General features: G+C 59.4%; 3 protein-coding genes across 4 annotated transcripts; all 3 read right to left on the bottom strand.

Annotated features, from left to right (window-relative positions):
• Positions 1–1,264: 1,264 nt before the first annotated feature.
• LOC117006658 (1-acyl-sn-glycerol-3-phosphate acyltransferase alpha-like) lies at positions 1,265–7,489 on the bottom strand. The gene is made up of 6 exons (XM_033079206.1): positions 6,303–7,489; positions 3,203–3,336; positions 2,540–2,715; positions 2,340–2,435; positions 1,991–2,063; positions 1,265–1,824 (listed from the first exon to the last, which is right to left on the bottom strand). Exons 1-6 carry the CDS (start codon positions 6,482–6,484, stop codon positions 1,601–1,603), a joined length of 885 nt encoding a protein of 294 aa, XP_032935097.1. The 5' UTR covers positions 6,485–7,489; the 3' UTR covers positions 1,265–1,600.
• Positions 3,346–6,392, bottom strand: LOC117006657. The gene is made up of 2 exons (XM_033079203.1): positions 5,359–6,392; positions 3,346–5,177 (listed from the first exon to the last, which is right to left on the bottom strand). The coding sequence occupies exon 2, from the start codon at positions 4,949–4,951 to the stop codon at positions 3,740–3,742; it is 1,212 nt and encodes a 403-aa protein (XP_032935094.1). The 5' UTR covers positions 4,952–5,177; positions 5,359–6,392; the 3' UTR covers positions 3,346–3,739.
• A 1,338-nt stretch (positions 7,490–8,827) lies between the features above and the next one.
• Positions 8,828–13,816, bottom strand: PRR29 (proline rich 29). 2 transcript variants are annotated; one of them, XM_033079207.1, is made up of 6 exons: positions 12,825–13,816; positions 12,228–12,416; positions 10,372–10,487; positions 9,534–9,661; positions 9,334–9,401; positions 8,828–9,194 (listed from the first exon to the last, which is right to left on the bottom strand). In XM_033079207.1, exons 1-6 carry the CDS (start codon positions 13,132–13,134, stop codon positions 9,166–9,168), a joined length of 840 nt encoding a protein of 279 aa, XP_032935098.1. In that variant the 5' UTR covers positions 13,135–13,816; the 3' UTR covers positions 8,828–9,165. The 2 variants fall into 2 exon arrangements, with proteins under 2 accessions (XP_032935098.1, XP_032935099.1); XM_033079208.1 differs by lacking the exon at positions 12,228–12,416.
• Positions 13,817–16,651: the final 2,835 nt, after the last annotated feature.

Here is a 16,651-nt window from a genome sequence, read left to right as displayed (position 1 = left end):
GGCAACCAAAGCAGCTGGGCAGGGCAGGCCTTGGAGGACCAGAAAAAGCAAGTTGTTCCCAGAGCACCCATTCCAAGGTTTTTTTCCTCTCATCAAGCTTTCACCTCCCACTGACATGTGGAAAATCCAGGAAGGGCTCTGTCTGGGCCCTGGCCCTCCAGGCAGGAGAAGGTTTTGTCCAGAGCAGCAGTGGCTGCGCCTGGATCAGTGGAAGTGTCCAAGGCCAGGGTGGATGGGCCTTGGAGCAACCTGGAGTAGTGAAAGGTGTCCCTGCCCATGGCAGAACTGGATGGACTTTAAGGTCCTTCCCACCCAAACCATTCCATGATTCCATTGCCACTTCACATCCAAACTCAAACTTTTGGGCAATCAAACCACCCCCAAGGTGGTGGGAGTGGGGTGGGACCCCCAGGCCAGCTCAGAGCTGACAGACTGCCACATGTTGGGAATCCTGTGAAGCAGGAAACGATTAAAGGGGTTTTCTGGGACATGGGACCTTCCTGTGCCCTTGGCCATGTCCATGTGACAGCTCCTGATCCCTTGGGTTGTTCCTCATGGGAAGCTCCTTTGCTGTGTGGTGTCAGATGATTGCAACAGATTTGAAGGATTTGCTCCATAATCCAGCCGCTCCTGAGAGCCGGAATGATACCAAACCGGCATCCAAAGTGGAGTTCTGTGACCATGGTTTGCACATTTCATCCCAGGATGGGAGGGCAAGCCTTTCCCACCCTGCTCCCCACAAGCAGACAGCCACACCCTACCCTGTCCCTGCCCTGCTGCCACCCTGGGGTGCTGGCACAGGAGCTGCTCAGCTGGGAAGGAGCCAGGAGATCCCAAATCCCTGCCTGGCTGCAGGGAACCATTCACTTGTCAGATGAGTCCAGGTGGGCATAATCCAGGAATTGCTGGGAATTTTAGGCTGCAGTGGATGCTCTTCTTGTGCATTTAATGATGGAGGGAGAGCTCTACCTCAGGGGCAGACCCAGACCAGTGTAACCCTCACCCTGCCATGTGCTCCTCACACCATCCCATGTGCAGGGATGGATCCTCTCCCCTCAGCCCCCTTAGCACAGACAGGACACAGCACCAGCTCCAGACTCTTTAATGTCCCACCCTTGGCTCACAGCTCAGCACCAAGGATGCTGTCCCCCCCAGCAATCTCCCCTGGGCCTCATGTTCCCCCCAAGCCACACATTCTGGGTCTCTCCCTAGAGCTGGCTGCACCCCAACAGCATTTCCAGCTTGTAGGAGCCTCTGGAAGGAGAATCCCAACAATCAGGGAAAACAGGGCTGGGAACCCCCAACCCTGCCTGGAGAATCCCTGCCCTGCCCAGAGAGCAAGCAGGAGCCATCCTGGGGCACAGGCACAGCTCCAGGTCTGGCAGAGGGACGTACAGTCACAATGAGGGGTTTTATGCGGCCCCTTGCTCTGTTTTGGGGGCACCTTGCTCTGTTTCAGGAGTGCTGCCTGGTCCACATCCTGCCCTGCTCTGCTCCCCTTAGGGCACCGTCCTGCTGGGGCGGTGGCAGGGCTGCAGGACACCTCCTCAGGGGACAAGGGACACCGCCCTGGCGTCCCTGAGGGATTTGCTCCCTCTGCCTATTTGCTGTTCCCGGCTGTGTCCCCCTGGCCCTGGGGGCTGCCGCTGTCCTTCCCTGGCCCCAGCAGAGGCTGCTCCATGTCCTGGTCCCCGTGGTCACTCATGGACATCTCGGCCAGGGCCTCAGCCATGGCCTGGCGGACACTCTCAGTCAGTTCGGGGACATCCTTTGGGCTCAGGCCCCGCGTTTCCACTCTGGGGAGGACTCGGATGGTGCAGGTCCCTGGGAGAGGAGGGAAAAGCCAGGGATGTGTTAGAGGATCCCACCAAGAACCAGGTATTCCCCTGAGCTGCATCCCCACCCCTCAGCATCCCATAGACACCCCTAAGTGCCTCATCTCCAGCGCCAGCCCTGCCCTCTGCCATGGGAATTCCTGTCCATCCCTTACCAGAGCTGAATCTCTTCTCCTTGGAGCTGAAGAAGTCCCAGTACGGGGAGATCACAATGGGGACAATGGGAACCTGAAGGACACAGAGTATCAGGGGAGTTCCCCCAGACAGAGCCCTCCCCAGGTGGGACTCCTGCTCCTGCCTGTCCCTCTCTGGTGCTGCCTGGCACAATGTCCATCCCTGGGGACCCAACCCCTCATCCCTGGGGACCAAACCTCCCCCCATCCCTCTGCCCCAGGGTTCACACCCACCCCACTCCATCCAGGGTGAGCCAAAGGGGAAGGAATCATTTTGGAAAAGGCCTCCAAGACCACTGAGTGCAGCCTTTGACCAAAAGGGTGCCCTTACCTGGGCCTGCACGGCCAGGTGGAAAGCCCCACGCTTGAAGGGCAGCATGGATTTGCCCGGGTTCCTGGTGCCTTCCGGGAAAACCCACACGCGGAGCTGCAGGGGACAGGGACAGAGGTGACCCCGGACCTCAGCCAGGTCGGTGCTGCCCACATCCCCTCACACCAGGGGTGATTTCCCCCAAACCCAGTTTTGCTCACGTTCTCTCGCCGCATGGTGCTGGCAGTGTGGGAGATGACCTCGATGGCCGCGTCCCTGCGGTGGCGGTCGATGAAGATGATGCCACTGAGCCAGCAGGCCCAGCCCACCGTGCCCAGGTACAGCAGCTCCCGCTTGGCGATGGGCACACAGCGCTCAGGAATGACCTCCACCATTCCTGGGGCACGGATAATGTCCATTAACACCTTCCCAACCCCATGGGATTGGCAGCACTAAAATCACCTGGGAAAATGCTTTGAAGTGGAACCCCCAGGTTGGACAAAGCAGGTGGTTATCAGGACTAAATTTTGCAGCTCAGCCAGCCTTCAGAGGTGATAACTGCAGAGAGGAACTCTCTGGAGGGGCCAAATCACATCAGTGCACAGGTTAATTAATAATTTATACCCTAACATAGGACCAAGGTTTTTTTTAGTCTTGACTTAAAAGGACTTTAAACTGTCCCCAATCCCAGGACCACCCTGTGGCATCACCTCCCGTTGTCCCTCCACTCCTTGCAGCACAGCCCTGTCCCAAAAGCTCTCCTGGTCCATTCCCACCACACATCTCTGCCCTAATCCCGGTGCTGACTCCCCAGAGCAACCCTGGTGCACCCCCGGAGCCCCCAAAGGTGCCGAGGATCCCCCCCTGCCCTGCCCCACACGCACCCATGAGGTCGAGGGAAGCCTGGTGGTTGCAGACGATCACGAAGGGCCCCTGCAGCTGCAGCTGCTCGGAGCCCCGCACCCGCATCCTGATGCCGTAGAGGCGCTTGAGGGGCAGGAGCGCGGCGCGCAGGAGCCTGCGGAGATAAGGGACGAGATAAGGCGGAGGGACACGGGTGGGGAGCGGGTCTGCACCGGGCTGGGCCGGGCCGCGGCTGCTCTGCTGGAGCCGGGCTCAGGCATGCTTGGATTTCTCACATTTGCAGCCTGTGAGGCTCAGAACTCACCTGGCTCCCACCTGAGCTGGGCCCAGCTCCTGGCCCAGAGCAGAGGGAGCTGCTGGGCAGGGAGACTGACTAGTGTGGGGCGGTGGGAGTGAAAAAAACAGAATTTTTATGTCCAGGGATGATAGGAAAGCAAAAAGAGAAGTTGGGGGATGGCGACGGGAATGGAGATGGCGATGGGGATGGAGATGGCAATGGGATCTTCACGTCCCAACGAGGACAGACTGTCTCTGCCCAGGGTAGCCTATCCAGGGGCTCAGCTGGATCCTTGTGTGGATGGAAATCCAGATCCCAGACTCGTAAAGCCAGAGGTGGATCCCAGCCTACAGGAGCTGAGCTGGGGATGGAGGAGCACAGGGGATGGAGGGCAGAGGGACAGGTAGATCCCCAGGGGTGTGGGTGACCCCAGGGACTGCCCCTGCACAGCTTTTTGCTGCAAGGGGAAAGGAAAACCAGCCTGGATATAGTCCTTAGGGGAATCACAAATCGCTCCAACCGGAGCTGCAGTGTCGGGAAGGGATGGATCTGAGCAGAAAAGTGGAGTCACATCCCGGGAGGGCTGCACAGCAAGGGGAATATCAGGATGGCAGCGACGGGAGACGCTCAGTATGAAAATGAGAGGAATGGAGGGAGGAGGGAGCACCCGGGATTCCAGCAGCCATGGAGATACAATCCTGAGACACGTCCTGGGTGTTGGAATGGGGCACAGAGGGTCTGTGCCAGGGTCCCCACATCTGTCACTGCCCCCAGGGGAACAGGGCAGGGGGCAGAGAAGGGCCCAGCACCAGGCAGGGGTGAGAAGGGAGAAGGAGGCACAGGGTCCGTGGTATCGCCCCCATCCCTCGGGAGCCGCAGGCTCGGAGATCCCTGAGGATCCGAGGAGAAACAGCGCCCCAAAGCCAGGACTAATGACAGGGAAGCGCTCCGAGCCGCAGGCTTTGGGATTCGGAGGAGAGGGAGCTGGGCGTGCTGCGCGGGCACGGAGCTGTCGGTGGGACAAGATAAGGCGGCGCTGATAAGGCGGGTGAGTCAGAGCCTCCCGCGGGGATCCCCGCAAAGCCGGAAGCCTTGGCTTTGGAGCAGCCCTGGATGCGGCGTGCGCCCGAAATTCCAGCGGGGAATGGCCTGGGACAGGCGGCACCACCGCTGGGAACCGAACCTCTGACTGGGAACGCCGAACCTGACTGGGAACACTGAACCTGACTGGGAACACCGAACCTCTGACTGATAATATCGAACCTGACTGGTAACACCGAACCTGACTGGGAATACCGAACCTGACTGGGAACACTGAACCTCTGACTGATAACATCGAACCTGACTGATAACATCGAACCGGCCTGATAACACTGAACCTGACTGGGAACACCGAACCTCTGACTGATAATATCGAACCTGACTGGTAACACCGAACCTGACTGGGAATACCGAACCTGACTGGGAACACTGAACCTCTGACTGATAACATCGAACCTGACTGATAACATCGAACCGGCCTGATAACACCGAACCTGACTGGGAACACCGAACCTGACTGGGAACACCGAACCTGACTGGGAACACCGAACCCCTGACTGATAACACCGAACCCCTGACTGGGAACACCGAACCCCTGACTGGGAACACCGAACCCCTGACTGATAACACCGAACCCCTGACTGATAACACCAAACCCCTGACTGATAACACCGAACCTCTGACTGATAATATCGAACCTGACTGGGAACACCGAACCTGACTGATAACACCAAACCCCTGACTGATAACACCAAACCCCTGACTGGGAACACCGAACCCCTGACTGGGAACACCGAACCCCTGACTGGGAACACCGAACCCCTGACTGGGAACACCAAACCTCTGATAACACCGAACCCCTGACCACGCTCCTGCCGCGGGCCAGGATCGATCCGCACAAATCCTCAGTAAATTTCTCAAGCTGGGATATTTCCCCTGTGACATAATTACATCCCTCCTGCTGTGCTCATCCTGCCCAGGAATCCAGCAATGGGATTGCAACACCCTGAGAGCACCCAGACCTTCCTCCGGTGTTGCACAGCGATGTTATCTCAGTGATGTTATCTCCCTGCTTCCACCCTTGGGAACGTGAGTCGTGAGTCGGGACATGGCTGTGACCAGGACATGGCTGTGATCAGGACAGGGCTGTGCCCCTGACAGCTGATGACACCAGGACATCCCAAAACCATAAAAACATGGAATAGTTTGGGTTGGAAGGGACCTTAAATCCACCCAGTATCACCCCCCAACCATGGACAGGGACAGTTCCCACCGTCTTAGGTTGTCCCAAGCCCTGTCCAACCTGGCCTGGCACACTTCCAGGGATGGGGCAGCCATGGAATAATCTCTGCCAGGGCCTCTCCACCCTCAATCCCTCTGCCAAAGTGCTGTTCCCGGGTCTCCCATGGGCAAAACCAGAGCCAGGGACACAGCACGAGGTGTGTATTTGTCCCTTGTCATGATGGTACCTCCAAGCCCCCCTGTCATTCACCAAGTAATAACCCCAACATTGCTATGACCAAGAATGATCCCTTTTATGTTGTTTTATCCCTCACAAATCCCAACTCCAGCATGGCCTGATGCTCCCTGGGCACAGCCAGCACATCTCACACCACAAGATGCACATCACTGCTCCTGGGATGTGACCACAGTGCTTGCCATGGCCCCAGGGCTCTGCCACCAGCTGTGACCCAGCTGTGGGTCCATCCAGGGCAGGACAGAGCCTGTGGCCACAAACCACAGGATTTCCTCCACCCAAGCCAAGCCCCAGCCAGCTCTCCCCAAGCCCAGCCCACACTCACTTCATGTTCTCCACGGAGCGGCCCCGGAAGGCGGCGAAGGGGGACAGCACGGTGGCCAAGGCCACGATCCAGCAGTTGAAAAAGGCCACCTTGCAGAGGTACTGGAAAGGAGGGCTGCACCTGTAGAGCAGCAGCGCTGCCAGGGGCAGGAGCAGCAGCCCATGGAGCAGCAGCACGTCCATGGTGCCGCCCCGAGCTCAGCCCACGGCCAGGATGGATCGGGCGAGTGGCCGGGGCTGCCAGGAGCGTGCCAGGTGAATCAGGAGATCCTGCGTGGGCGGCCGGGGCTGGCCCAGGGGAAGGCTCGGTGTGGATCTCATCCCTGGGGATGGAGTGGCTCAGGTGGAAGCAGGACACCCACCCAAGGGTGGAGAGTGGCCATGAGTCACACGGGGACCCTGAGTCACACAAGATGTCACCTCTGACAGGGCTTTCCTGGGCTATTAAAAGCCATTGCAGTCACTCCACATTGATAAAGTCAGATCTGCTGCTCACAAAAGTGTCCCTGTCCCGGGAATCTCTCCTGGCCATGGGGAAGCCAGCTCTGGGGAAGGGAGTCTCAGCTGGTGGGGACAGCAGGAGCTGCTCCTGGTCCATGGCCATCACCCCAGCCAGCTTGGTCACTGTCACCTGAGGCACCCAAACCTCACCCTGCAGAGCATCAGATTATTGGAAGGAAGACATCTCCCACCTGGAATGACAGCAGGAATGTGGCATCAGTGCTCTCCATCCCTGCTCAGTTTAGGCAGCAGAAGCCCTACTGGACTTCCCCTCCCAGGGCTCAGCATCTGTCCCCAGGATCCCCACAGTGCCTGGGGGCTGAGGTCTGCCACCCCCCGCTGCCAGCCCAGGCTGCAGGAGGTGCCAGCCCTTGGCCCAGTTGGCAGCCAGGGGCTGTGTTGCATGAGGTGTTTTCATGAGTGCAATTAGCACAGGCTGTAATTAACATCTTCTCCTGCTCTGGTGCCTTGTACCGTGCACACAGGATCCAGGCCAGTCCCCTGGAAAATCCTGGAACCAAGTCCTTGTCACAGCAGGGACACTGGGCCAATGTCAGCCCCCAGCAGCATCTCCCAGCCAGGATGCTCCATGGCCCAAATCAGGGAGTCACAGAACTCCAGGATGGTTTGGGAGGGAAGGACCTCAAAGCCCATCCAGTGCCACCCCCTGCCATGGGCAGGGACACCTTCCACTGTCCCAGCTGGCTCCAAGCCCTGTCCAACCCAGCCTGGGACACCCCCAGGGATGGGCAAAGAAGGGACATTCCTGTGCTGCTGCCCAGAGCCATCAGGTCAGGCCTGACCCCGGGTCAGGAGCTGGGAGCAGTGAGATCCCCTCATGCCTGCCCATAACAACCCCAGCAGGGTTTCTGGGGGCCTCCCAGCGCCCCCCAGGCCACTCCTGGGAAGGTGCCACATCCACTGGGACCATCCCAGCCCTCCTGCCCCTCACCTGGCAGGACCTGCCCCCAGCCCAACATCTCTGCACCACTGTCCCTGCTGTGCCCAGTGCTGCTCTGCTCTTCCACCCACACCTTCCCCTGTCCTCTGGAGGTGACAGAGATGTCCCCAGGCTCTGGCCATGCTGGAGGGTGCCCCAGTTTGACCAGCAACACAGCATTACGTCCACCAGGGATGTTGCAATGCCCATTGCTTCACCCTCCCATTCCTCTCATTATTCTCCTATTAAAGGAAAGATTGGGTCACATCTCGAGCCCACCCTTCCTGTCCAGCCCATTCCAAGTGACTCCTCACCTCCTCCTTCCCATTCTGTGTCCATGTGGGAAACTTTGGGCACCAGCCTGGTCTCCCATCAAACCCAGCTTTGCTTTTGGATGCCTCCTTCAGTCCCTCCCAGCTGGAGGAGCTGGACCTTCCTACTGGAATCCAACCTGATCCTCCTGCTCTGCATTTGGGAGCTTCTCCAGGAGCTATGCTGGGGAAGATCTGCCCATTCCAGAGCACGGGAAGATAAATCCTGCCTTCCACTGGGCAGAGGAGAGGCAGGGCAGTCCAAGGAGGGGGTTTAAGGTGCCTCTCTGCATCCTCAGAGCTCCAGACCACCAGCCCTGAGGTGTCGTGCCAGGAGCTCTGGCAGGGACAAGCTTGGAACCCCCCACGGGCACAGCAGGGCTGGCACTCCTCCGTGGGGCTGGGGAGTGACACGGGCAGGGGACAGCTCCCACCACCCAAAAGCTTTCACCCCCCACTTCCTCCTGCTTCCTGGGCAGCAGACGGGTCGGTGAATCCTGGGAAACTGTGATTCCATGATCTCCCTCTTCCAGGCTGCTCTCCCAGCCACGTCTGCACAAAGCTCCAGCTCTGCCTGTGCTCAGCAGGAGATCCCACTCTGGAGCTTCCAGCATTAGCCCCAGCACCCCCTCACCCCACAGGCTCTGACAGACACCCCCCATCAGCATCGCCAGGCTCTGACAGACCCTCCCCCATCACCCCGGCCCCTCCAGGCACTGACAGACCCACCCCACCCCCGAGGGAGCCCCTGCACTCAGGCACGGAGCCACTAGCCCATGTAATTACAGATGCTTAATTAGAGACAGCAGGGCGCTCTCTTAACAAAGAAATTAATTACAGGCAATGCTGCATTGAGAGCTGGAGGGACTAATGAAGGCTGGGACCACCTGGGCTGGGGACATCCCCCTGTCCCCACCAGGGGACACAGCACAGCCTCTGCCACCCGGGCAGGGGCGCGGTGCCCAGCTGGGTTCGGGGGTGTCACTGGGGCTGGTGACAGTGCTGTGACACCCCTGCCCTGGGGGGGGTCACAGCGGGGAAACCACCCCAAAACGAGAGTGGGAATCGTGGAACATCCGTGCGGGATCTTTGGGATCTTCGGGGGGCAGAGCTCACAGCCCCCGCTCCATGCTGTAGAACTCTGCGGGGACAAGAGGGGTGACAGGGATTGAGCCCCAGATGGACACAGGGAGCAGGGAAGCTCAGAGTAGGATGGTGGAAGCTCGAGGGAAGGCTGTCCCTGTCGGGGCCATGGGACAATGTTCCCCAGGTGTCCTTACCCGCTGCCGGGGGCACGCCGGGTCCCACAGTCCCGGTGGCACTGGGGGGCGGCGGGGGGGGCACAGCTCTGCGGGAGAGGAGCGAGCACAGGTAAGGGATGGGTTGGAGGTGTCCCTCGAGGCCCGGCTGCGGCTGGAGGAGCTGTCACACGAGGGGCTGTCACACCGAGGTGGCACCGAGCTCCATCCCCGGCACTCACCCCTCGTCCCCAGGCGAGGAGCGCAGGAACCGCACGGGCACCGGGCCGGGCGCGGGCCAGGGCACGTAGTGATGGTGGAAAACCACGGCCTCCTCTTCCTCCTCGCCCTGCGAAGGTCCTGCCAGCGCCTGCGGGGAGGGACAGGGACACGGACAGGGACACGGACAGGGACAGGGCTGGGCCGGGCTCCGGAGCTCCTGAAGCGCCGATTCCCAGGGATCGCCCCCGGCTGCTCCTGCTGGGTGGGCTCGGTCCCACACACAGCCCCGGGTCAGCAGCGTGGGAACGCAGCTGCTGGGGACACGGGGGGGTGGCAGCCCCACAGATGCGACCAAAACCCCGTGGGAAGAGCCCCTTTGATCTGTCTGAGAGCCGTTTGAGCAGGCAGGGTCCAGTGCTGGCCAGGGTGGGGGGTGAGTGCCAGGAGGTGCCAGCTGGCAGCGAGCCCGGCCCTGCCCCAAAAGCAGCACTGTTCCCCACAAGGAGATGAAATGTTTCATATGGTTTTGGTTCGAGATGGATTTTTAAGTGGCAGCCCCTGCAGAGCCTTCCTGCCTGACTGGGCTGTGCTTCCAGAAGGTCTTGGCTCTTCCCAGCTGGGCTAAACCTCTGCCTACGGGCTTGGATGCGTTCTGAGCTGTCAGAGCTGGGCTTCAAACCACCTCAGAGAGCACCAAAACCCCAAGGGGCTGCTCCGAGCTGAGCTGGGACCATCCAGGTGCTGCACCCAGAGGGTTCCAAAGCGGGATGTGGGGATCCTGCTCTCCTGAACAGCCCTGAGAAGGTCCCTCTGCCCCCTCTTTGGTCCCTTTGCTCACCCAGCCCCTCTGAGCCTCACCTGGGCAGGGGCTGGGGCTGGCCCCACACCGAGGGGCATCAGAGCTGCCATGGCCAGGCCGTGCATCAGCAGCTGGTGCATTTGGGAGGTTTGAATCAGCATCAACTCCATCAAATCTGCCAGAGAATTGGAGATTCTGCGTCAGCAAGGGAGCAGATGGAGAGCAGGAGGAGCACAGCCTGGGATGAGTGCCTGGGATGGGGCGGCCACAAGGCTCCTCCCTGTTCCCAAGCAGTGGGAGCAAAGCCAGATTTCCCCCATCCCGGTTTGGAAGCCCTGTGTGGTGTTTAAAAATTATTTTGCTCGGATAAAACTTGAAAATTGCCATATTTGAGCCTTTTCTTCCCGGCAAATGTGACCGAGCATCTGGGCTGGCTCACAAGGGGTGATTACCGGGGACGGAGGCACCAGACTTTCCACTCATTCTGGGGAGAATTTCTCCAACCCTGGAAGTGCTCAGAGGCTTGGGCAGCACCTGCCCTGGCACCAGCTGGCAGAGACAGCGTCCTTGGGGTGGCCCAGAGCACACCAGGGTCAGCTCTGCTCTGTGCACAGGGGCTCTGAGCCCTGCAAGGGCAGTAGCTGGGGCTGCACCATGGATCCCCATCCCGCTCCTGGGAGCTGAATCCAGGTGAAGAGCAGGGTGGGGATGCTCAGTGCCTCCTCAGCCCTCACCTGGCTCCACACAAGGAGCTGGGTCCAGGGCAGTGTTCCTGTTCCTCTGGCTGGATCACCACACTGGGGAAGGATGCTGAGGCTCTGCATCCCCAAAAAAATCCCCATTTTCTGCAGGTGTGAAATTCCCACAGAAAATTCCCATAAACTGCTGGATTCCCCTGAGATCCTGCTGGCTTCACCCACCCAGAGCAGCTGTGGCTGCCCTGGAAGTGTCCAAGGCCAGGCTGGACAGGGCTTGGAGCAGCCTGGGACAGTGGAAGGTATCCCTGCCAGGGCAGGGGTGGCACTGGGCAATCCTTAATGTCCCTTCCAGTCCAAACCATTCTGGGATACCCTGGTTCCATGACCTGGAGTAAAAATGGGTTTGGACCACCCCGTACCCCATGTTCCAGGTCCCCAAAGGCTCCAGAGCTGCCAGGCTGGGCTCCCAGAACACCAGGAGGTGGCTGTGCCTCCATCCAGGATCATCCCAGCACATCCTGGGGCTCTGCTGAGCTGGATCCAGGAGCAGGGAGCACCCCAGGAATTGAACCAGGGCTGGGACACAGAGTGGAAGCTCTGAATGGGTCCCACCCATCCCACGGGGCCCAGGCTGGGTCTCTTTTCCTTTCCACTCTGATTTTTCAGCATCCTTTTTCCTCTCCAGATTTTTAAAGACAGCTCCACCTTCCCCCTCCCTGGGAGGTGACTTTGCCTGTGGTGTGTCCCTGGTGACCACAGCCCCTCGTCCTTGCTGTCCCCAGTGACCACAGCCCCTCGTCCCTGCTGTCCCCAGTGACCACAGCCCCTCGTCCCTGCTGTCCCCAGTGACCACAGCCCCCTGGCCCTGCTGCCAGTCCCCCCAGCCCGGATTGCTGCAGCTTGGGGGCACGAGGTTGGGTGAAGCCCCTTTGGACAGTGGCCCAGCCCAAGGTTCCAATCCCACTCAATCCCACCTCGCAATTCCAAGGAGCCCATGGCATCATGGCTTTCCCTGGAGATACCCACAGGAAATGGGTTTTGGAGAACAAAAACTGGTAAATCTAAATAAATAAAAATAAAAATAAAAATAAAAATAAAAATAAAAATAAAAATAAAAATAAACCCATAGCCCCCAACTGGTCCGTGGGAGCTCCTTGGACATCCATCCAAGGACAGGATGGACATTCCTGAGCCTAGCTCAGCCCCCTGCCTCTCACCCTGGAAAAGGCCGGGGAGAAGGAGCGGCTGAAGCCCAGCCGGGTTTAGCGCTGCCTCTCGCAGCTCTGCCCGCACGCACCTCCCCGCACGGGCGGCGGTGCCGCGGGGGGCCCGGGGAGCTGCTGCAGGATCAACACCGGCGGCCGGGACACCGGGACGGCTCCGGGCGGCGATCCCACGGCGCCAAGCTGCAAGGCAGGAGGGGAAGGAAAAGGACGGGATTGATTGGGCAGTGCCGGGTTAATTCAGCGTCCTGGCAGCGGGGCAGGAGGCGACAGAGGGGACACGAGGGTGGTGGCAGGAGGAGCCGGTGGCCCGGGGGAAGCAGGACTGGAGAAGGGAATGGACGCTTCCCCTGTTTTTTCAAGGGACACTGCCCTCCCATCCTGGATGGGTTCCAGCCCTGCAGCGTCCCCAGCTCTGGGGACACGTCCCCGTGCAGGGATGGCCTTTCGGGGTCTGCAGGGCGCCGGAGGCCTTTGCAAACCCCCCCGGTGCGCACCCAAACCACCGACCCCAACCCCTCTCCCCTCCCGCCCCATCCCATCTCCACCCTAATCCCCTAAATCCAGAGGCAGAGGCGCTCCGGGGCTCACCCTGCGCGGGACAAGGAAGGTCCCTGCTGGGGGGTCCCCGGGCGCTCCCCCGTTCATGGCTCGGGGAGCGGAGCTGCCGCAGGAGCCGGGATGGTCTCCAGGGCTCCCGGGGAAACAAACCCTGCCCGGAGGGAGGCTCAGCCGCGCCAGGAATGTCCCCGGGCTGGTTTTCCCGGCAGGAAATTCCCGGGAAAGCTCCTGTGGTACTTGGCTGGGGTGTTCGTGTGTCCCCACGCAGCTGGGACGTGTCCCCGACCCGTGTGTCCTGAGGAGGGGGTGAAAGGAGCAGTTCATGGGATCTGAGCCTCATTAGGGAATGGGAGGGACATCGGATTAATGAAGTCTCCCAAAAACTGGGGATGGGACCCCTAGAGTCCTCCCTAAAATTTGGGTGGCAACCCCAGAGACCTCCAAAATTCTCGACTAGAATTGGGGTTAGGAACCACAGAAACCTCCTCAAAATCTCTCCAGAACTGGAGAAGGGACACTCAAAGTCTCCCCAAAATTAGGGATGGGACCTCCAGAAATCCCTGTAAAAATTGGGATGGGATCATAAACATCTCCCCTAATACTGGGAGATGGGACTCCTAGAAATGCCCAAAAGTCTCCCAAAAATTTGGGATGGCACCCCTAAAATCTCCCCACTGTTGGGGATGGGACCCCCAGAGATCCCCCAAAAAAATGGGTTGGCACCCTCAAAAGTCTCCCCAAAACTGGGGATGGTCCCTGTGATATCACTCAGCCCCAGTGCCACCCCAGGATGTCACAGCCTCAGTGTGACCTGAGGGCTTGTCCCCAGAATGTCCCCAGCCTCGGTGCCACCCCGGGATGTCCATGTCACCGTGCCAGGTGCCACGGGTGTCCCAGCCCCCTGCACCGCATCCCCATGGATGCAGTTACCAACCCCGGCATTCCCCATGGAAACCTGGGAATGAGCAGGGAGCGCTGGCAGCAGAGCCTGGCTCCACACTGCTGCTGGAGCCTCCCCAAAATTTGGGATGAGACCCTCAGAAACCGCCAACCCCACCCCACCCCCCCCAAAAAATTTAGGATAGGAACCACAGAACCCTGTTCAAAATCTCCACAAAACTGGGATGGGTACCAAAGGTCTTCCCTAAAATTTGGGTAGAAACCCTAGATACCTCCAAAAGTCTTCCCAAAATTGGGAGTAGGAAACACAGAAACCCCCCCCCCCCAAAATCTCCCCAGTATTTGGGATGGGAGCCCCAGAGACCCCTGCCACGGGTCCTTCTCAGGATATTCCCAAGGGGATTTGTGCCCAGCAGAGCACAACCAGCTCCTGCTTTCCCCCTGGCAGAGAGCTCAGCGTGTCCCCGCTCATCTCAGGAAATCCTGGGGACGGGGAGTCTGCACGAAACTCCCAAAAAAACTCCGGCAAAATCCACCCTGTGCCCCCAGAGACCCCAACCGACCCCAGCCCCCAGCCCCAGACACCTCTCCCACCCCCCCAGCCGCCCTGCCCAAGCCGCTCCTCTGGGAGATTTCCATGGATATCACATCCCAGATCCACCGTGCCCCAGCGCAGAGCTGGGAACTTTTCCCAAGGTTTCAGCCCGCGGCCAGCTCCTCTCGGGAACAGATCTCTCCCAATCCTCTCGTTCTGCCCCAGGAAGGCACCAGAGCCCCTCCCCCAAATCCTCCCCCGGGCTCCGAGCCTGGCTGCCTCAGCCCCCAGCCCTTGGCTCCAGTCCGGGCTATTTTCTGCTTGATTGAATTTTTCTCTGTGTTCCTAATTTTTCCGACCCCCTCTGGATTGCTTTTCTGCCTTTTGTTAAAATTCTAAATTCCCATTATTTGTCCGTTTAATTACTGTGCTGCTTCCTGCCTGTTTTGGCAGAGCCTGGCTGGGCTGATCCTGATCTTACCTCCCCTTAGGAGGGATTCAAGCACCGGGGTGAGGGTGAGGAGTCTAAGGGAGCCTCGTGCCAGGGGTGGGACATGAAGGGTGACAGGGATGTGCTCTGAATGTCCTCAGCCCCCCACGGCAGCCTGAGCCCCTCTGGGGGGATCATTACTGAGAGAGGAGAGGAAGGAGAAGGAGAAGGAGAAGGAGAAGGAGAAGGAGAAGGAGAAGGAGAAGGAGAAGGAGAAGGAGAAGGAGAAGGAGAAGGAGAAGGAGAAGGAGAAGGAGAAGGAGAAGGAGGGAATTTGGGAAGTTTTCTTGAGCCAAAGCAAGCACAAGTGTGTTGTGCAGCAGGGCAGGGCTTAGACCAGGCTCAGCTCTGGGCTGTGCCTGGCTCCAGCTTGTCCCCTGTTCCTTGTCCCCTGTCCCCTGTCCCTTTTCAGTTCCCCCAGAACATGCTATCAGCCCAACTCCTAAACCTCTTCAAAGCCCAGGGTCACAGAATTAGGGCAGGGCAGGGCAGGGCAGGGTGGGGACCATCCTGGGACAGGAGCACTCCTGGCCCCTTGGAGGAGCAGGAGGATCCATGGCCAGAGGGGCCTGAGTGGCAGGACAAGAACTGGCCAGGACAGCAGAGCCTGGGGACAGGGAAGTGCCAGCTGTGGCTGTGCTGTCCCCAGGACACTGCCCAGGTCACCTTCCCTAAGTAGGAATGATGCCCCAGCTGGAGGTGCCACCTCTGCTGCCCCCCCCCATCTGACTCACCCGCATTGGGAGAGGTGACAGCCCTGGACTGGTTTGTGTTCCCACCTTGGAGTGTTTGGTGGGGACACATAAAACATCCACTGGGAAAACCCAGGAGAGATCAGAGAATTCTCCAGCTCTGATGGGGATGGATCCCATCAGAGGGATCCCTGGAAGAGCCACCCAGTGCCAAGGACACCCTGAGGATGCCCAGCAGAGGTTTTTCTCCCTTTGGAAGCTCTGGAGCCCCTCTCTTACAGCAACTCCGGGATTTCTTCTGGAAACCCTAAAAATCTCTCCCCTGCACCCAGCCCAGGGCCGGGATCTCAGCTCTGTCCCTGCTCAGGCACAGGATGAGTCCCAGGAGCTGTGCTTTGCACCAGGAATTTTGCTTTTCAGGACCAGGGCCTTGGAATGGGGTCAGTCCCTGGGGACCAAGAGGGACAGGACCCTTCTGCCACCCCTTGGGCTGTGGGTGCTGTGGGTGCTGCTCCAGCTCCTGGAATGGGATCAATGGGATCCAGCTCCTCTCTGTGGGACATCAACCAACTTTGTTAAAAAATCAGAACAGAGGCAGGCAGGGCATGGTGGCAGGTCAGACCGGGAGCACCAGGAAGGTGAGGAATTGAGCCCTGAGCTGCCCTGGAGGTGCCAGCACATCCCTTGTGCCACTTCCTGGGAGACCAAGAGGAGCCAGAGAGATTCCCAAAGTGAGGAAACCCTGGCAGGATCAGCAGCCTTGCCCAAGACTCGAGGGAGATGAAGAAAGCACCGCTGAGGCAACACATCCCCCCAGCTCCTGCTGTCTCCAGGGGCTCCAAAACCAGTCCTAGAGCAGTTTGTCACTGCACACGGGGTCAAACCCAAGCTCTGGGGTGGCAGTGTGGGAGCTGCTGTCCCCTGGGCTGCCCACGCTGTCACATCCAGGCACTCAGGACACACCTCTGGGGACGCTCTCTGTGCCCAGAGCTGTGAATGGATTTGAGCTCCTCATTTTGAACGAGAACTACAAAAAATCCCCTTTCCAGGAGGTCTCACACTGCCAGTGCTTTGATCTTCATCGTCCCCAAGCTGCCATCCATCCATCGAGGATTCCTCTTCCTCCTAATTTCCCTTCCCAGGTTTGTTTCCTTCCACGGAGCCCAAAATCCAGGAAGAGGCAGCTGGGGCGGGGACCCCACCTGGCTGCATCCCTGGTGATCCCAGCCCTCCCTAAATG

Source organism: Catharus ustulatus, chromosome 23 (assembly GCF_009819885.2).
Source record: "Catharus ustulatus isolate bCatUst1 chromosome 23, bCatUst1.pri.v2, whole genome shotgun sequence".
Classification (NCBI taxonomy): Eukaryota; Metazoa; Chordata; class Aves; order Passeriformes; family Turdidae; genus Catharus; species Catharus ustulatus.
Note: the sequence above shows the minus strand (reverse complement) of the source record. Positions and strands in the feature narration are given on the sequence as shown.

Bases quoted from the DNA above. Each gene is read 5' to 3' on its own strand.
- LOC117006658 (XM_033079206.1), bottom strand. From the start codon at position 6,484: ATGGACGTGCTGCTGCTCCATGGGCTGCTGCTCCTGCCCCTGGCAGCG. The intron at 2,064-2,339 runs GTAAGGGCACCC...TGTGTCCTTCAG, and splicing joins ACCTGGCCGTGCAGGCCCAG to GTTCCCATTGTCCCCATTGT. The intron at 1,825-1,990 runs GTAAGGGATGGA...CTCCTCTCCCAG, and splicing joins GGAGAAGAGATTCAGCTCTG to GGACCTGCACCATCCGAGTC.
- PRR29 (XM_033079207.1), bottom strand. From the start codon at position 13,134: ATGAGGCTCAGATCCCATGAACTGCTCCTTTCACCCCCTCCTCAGGAC. The intron at 9,402-9,533 runs GTGAGTGCCGGG...CCTCTCCCGCAG, and splicing joins TCCTCGCCTGGGGACGAGGG to AGCTGTGCCCCCCCCGCCGC. The intron at 9,195-9,333 runs GTAAGGACACCT...TTGTCCCCGCAG, and splicing joins CGGCGTGCCCCCGGCAGCGG to AGTTCTACAGCATGGAGCGG.
- LOC117006657 (XM_033079203.1), bottom strand. From the start codon at position 4,951: ATGTTATCAGTCAGAGGTTCAGTGTTCCCAGTCAGGTTCGGTATTCCC.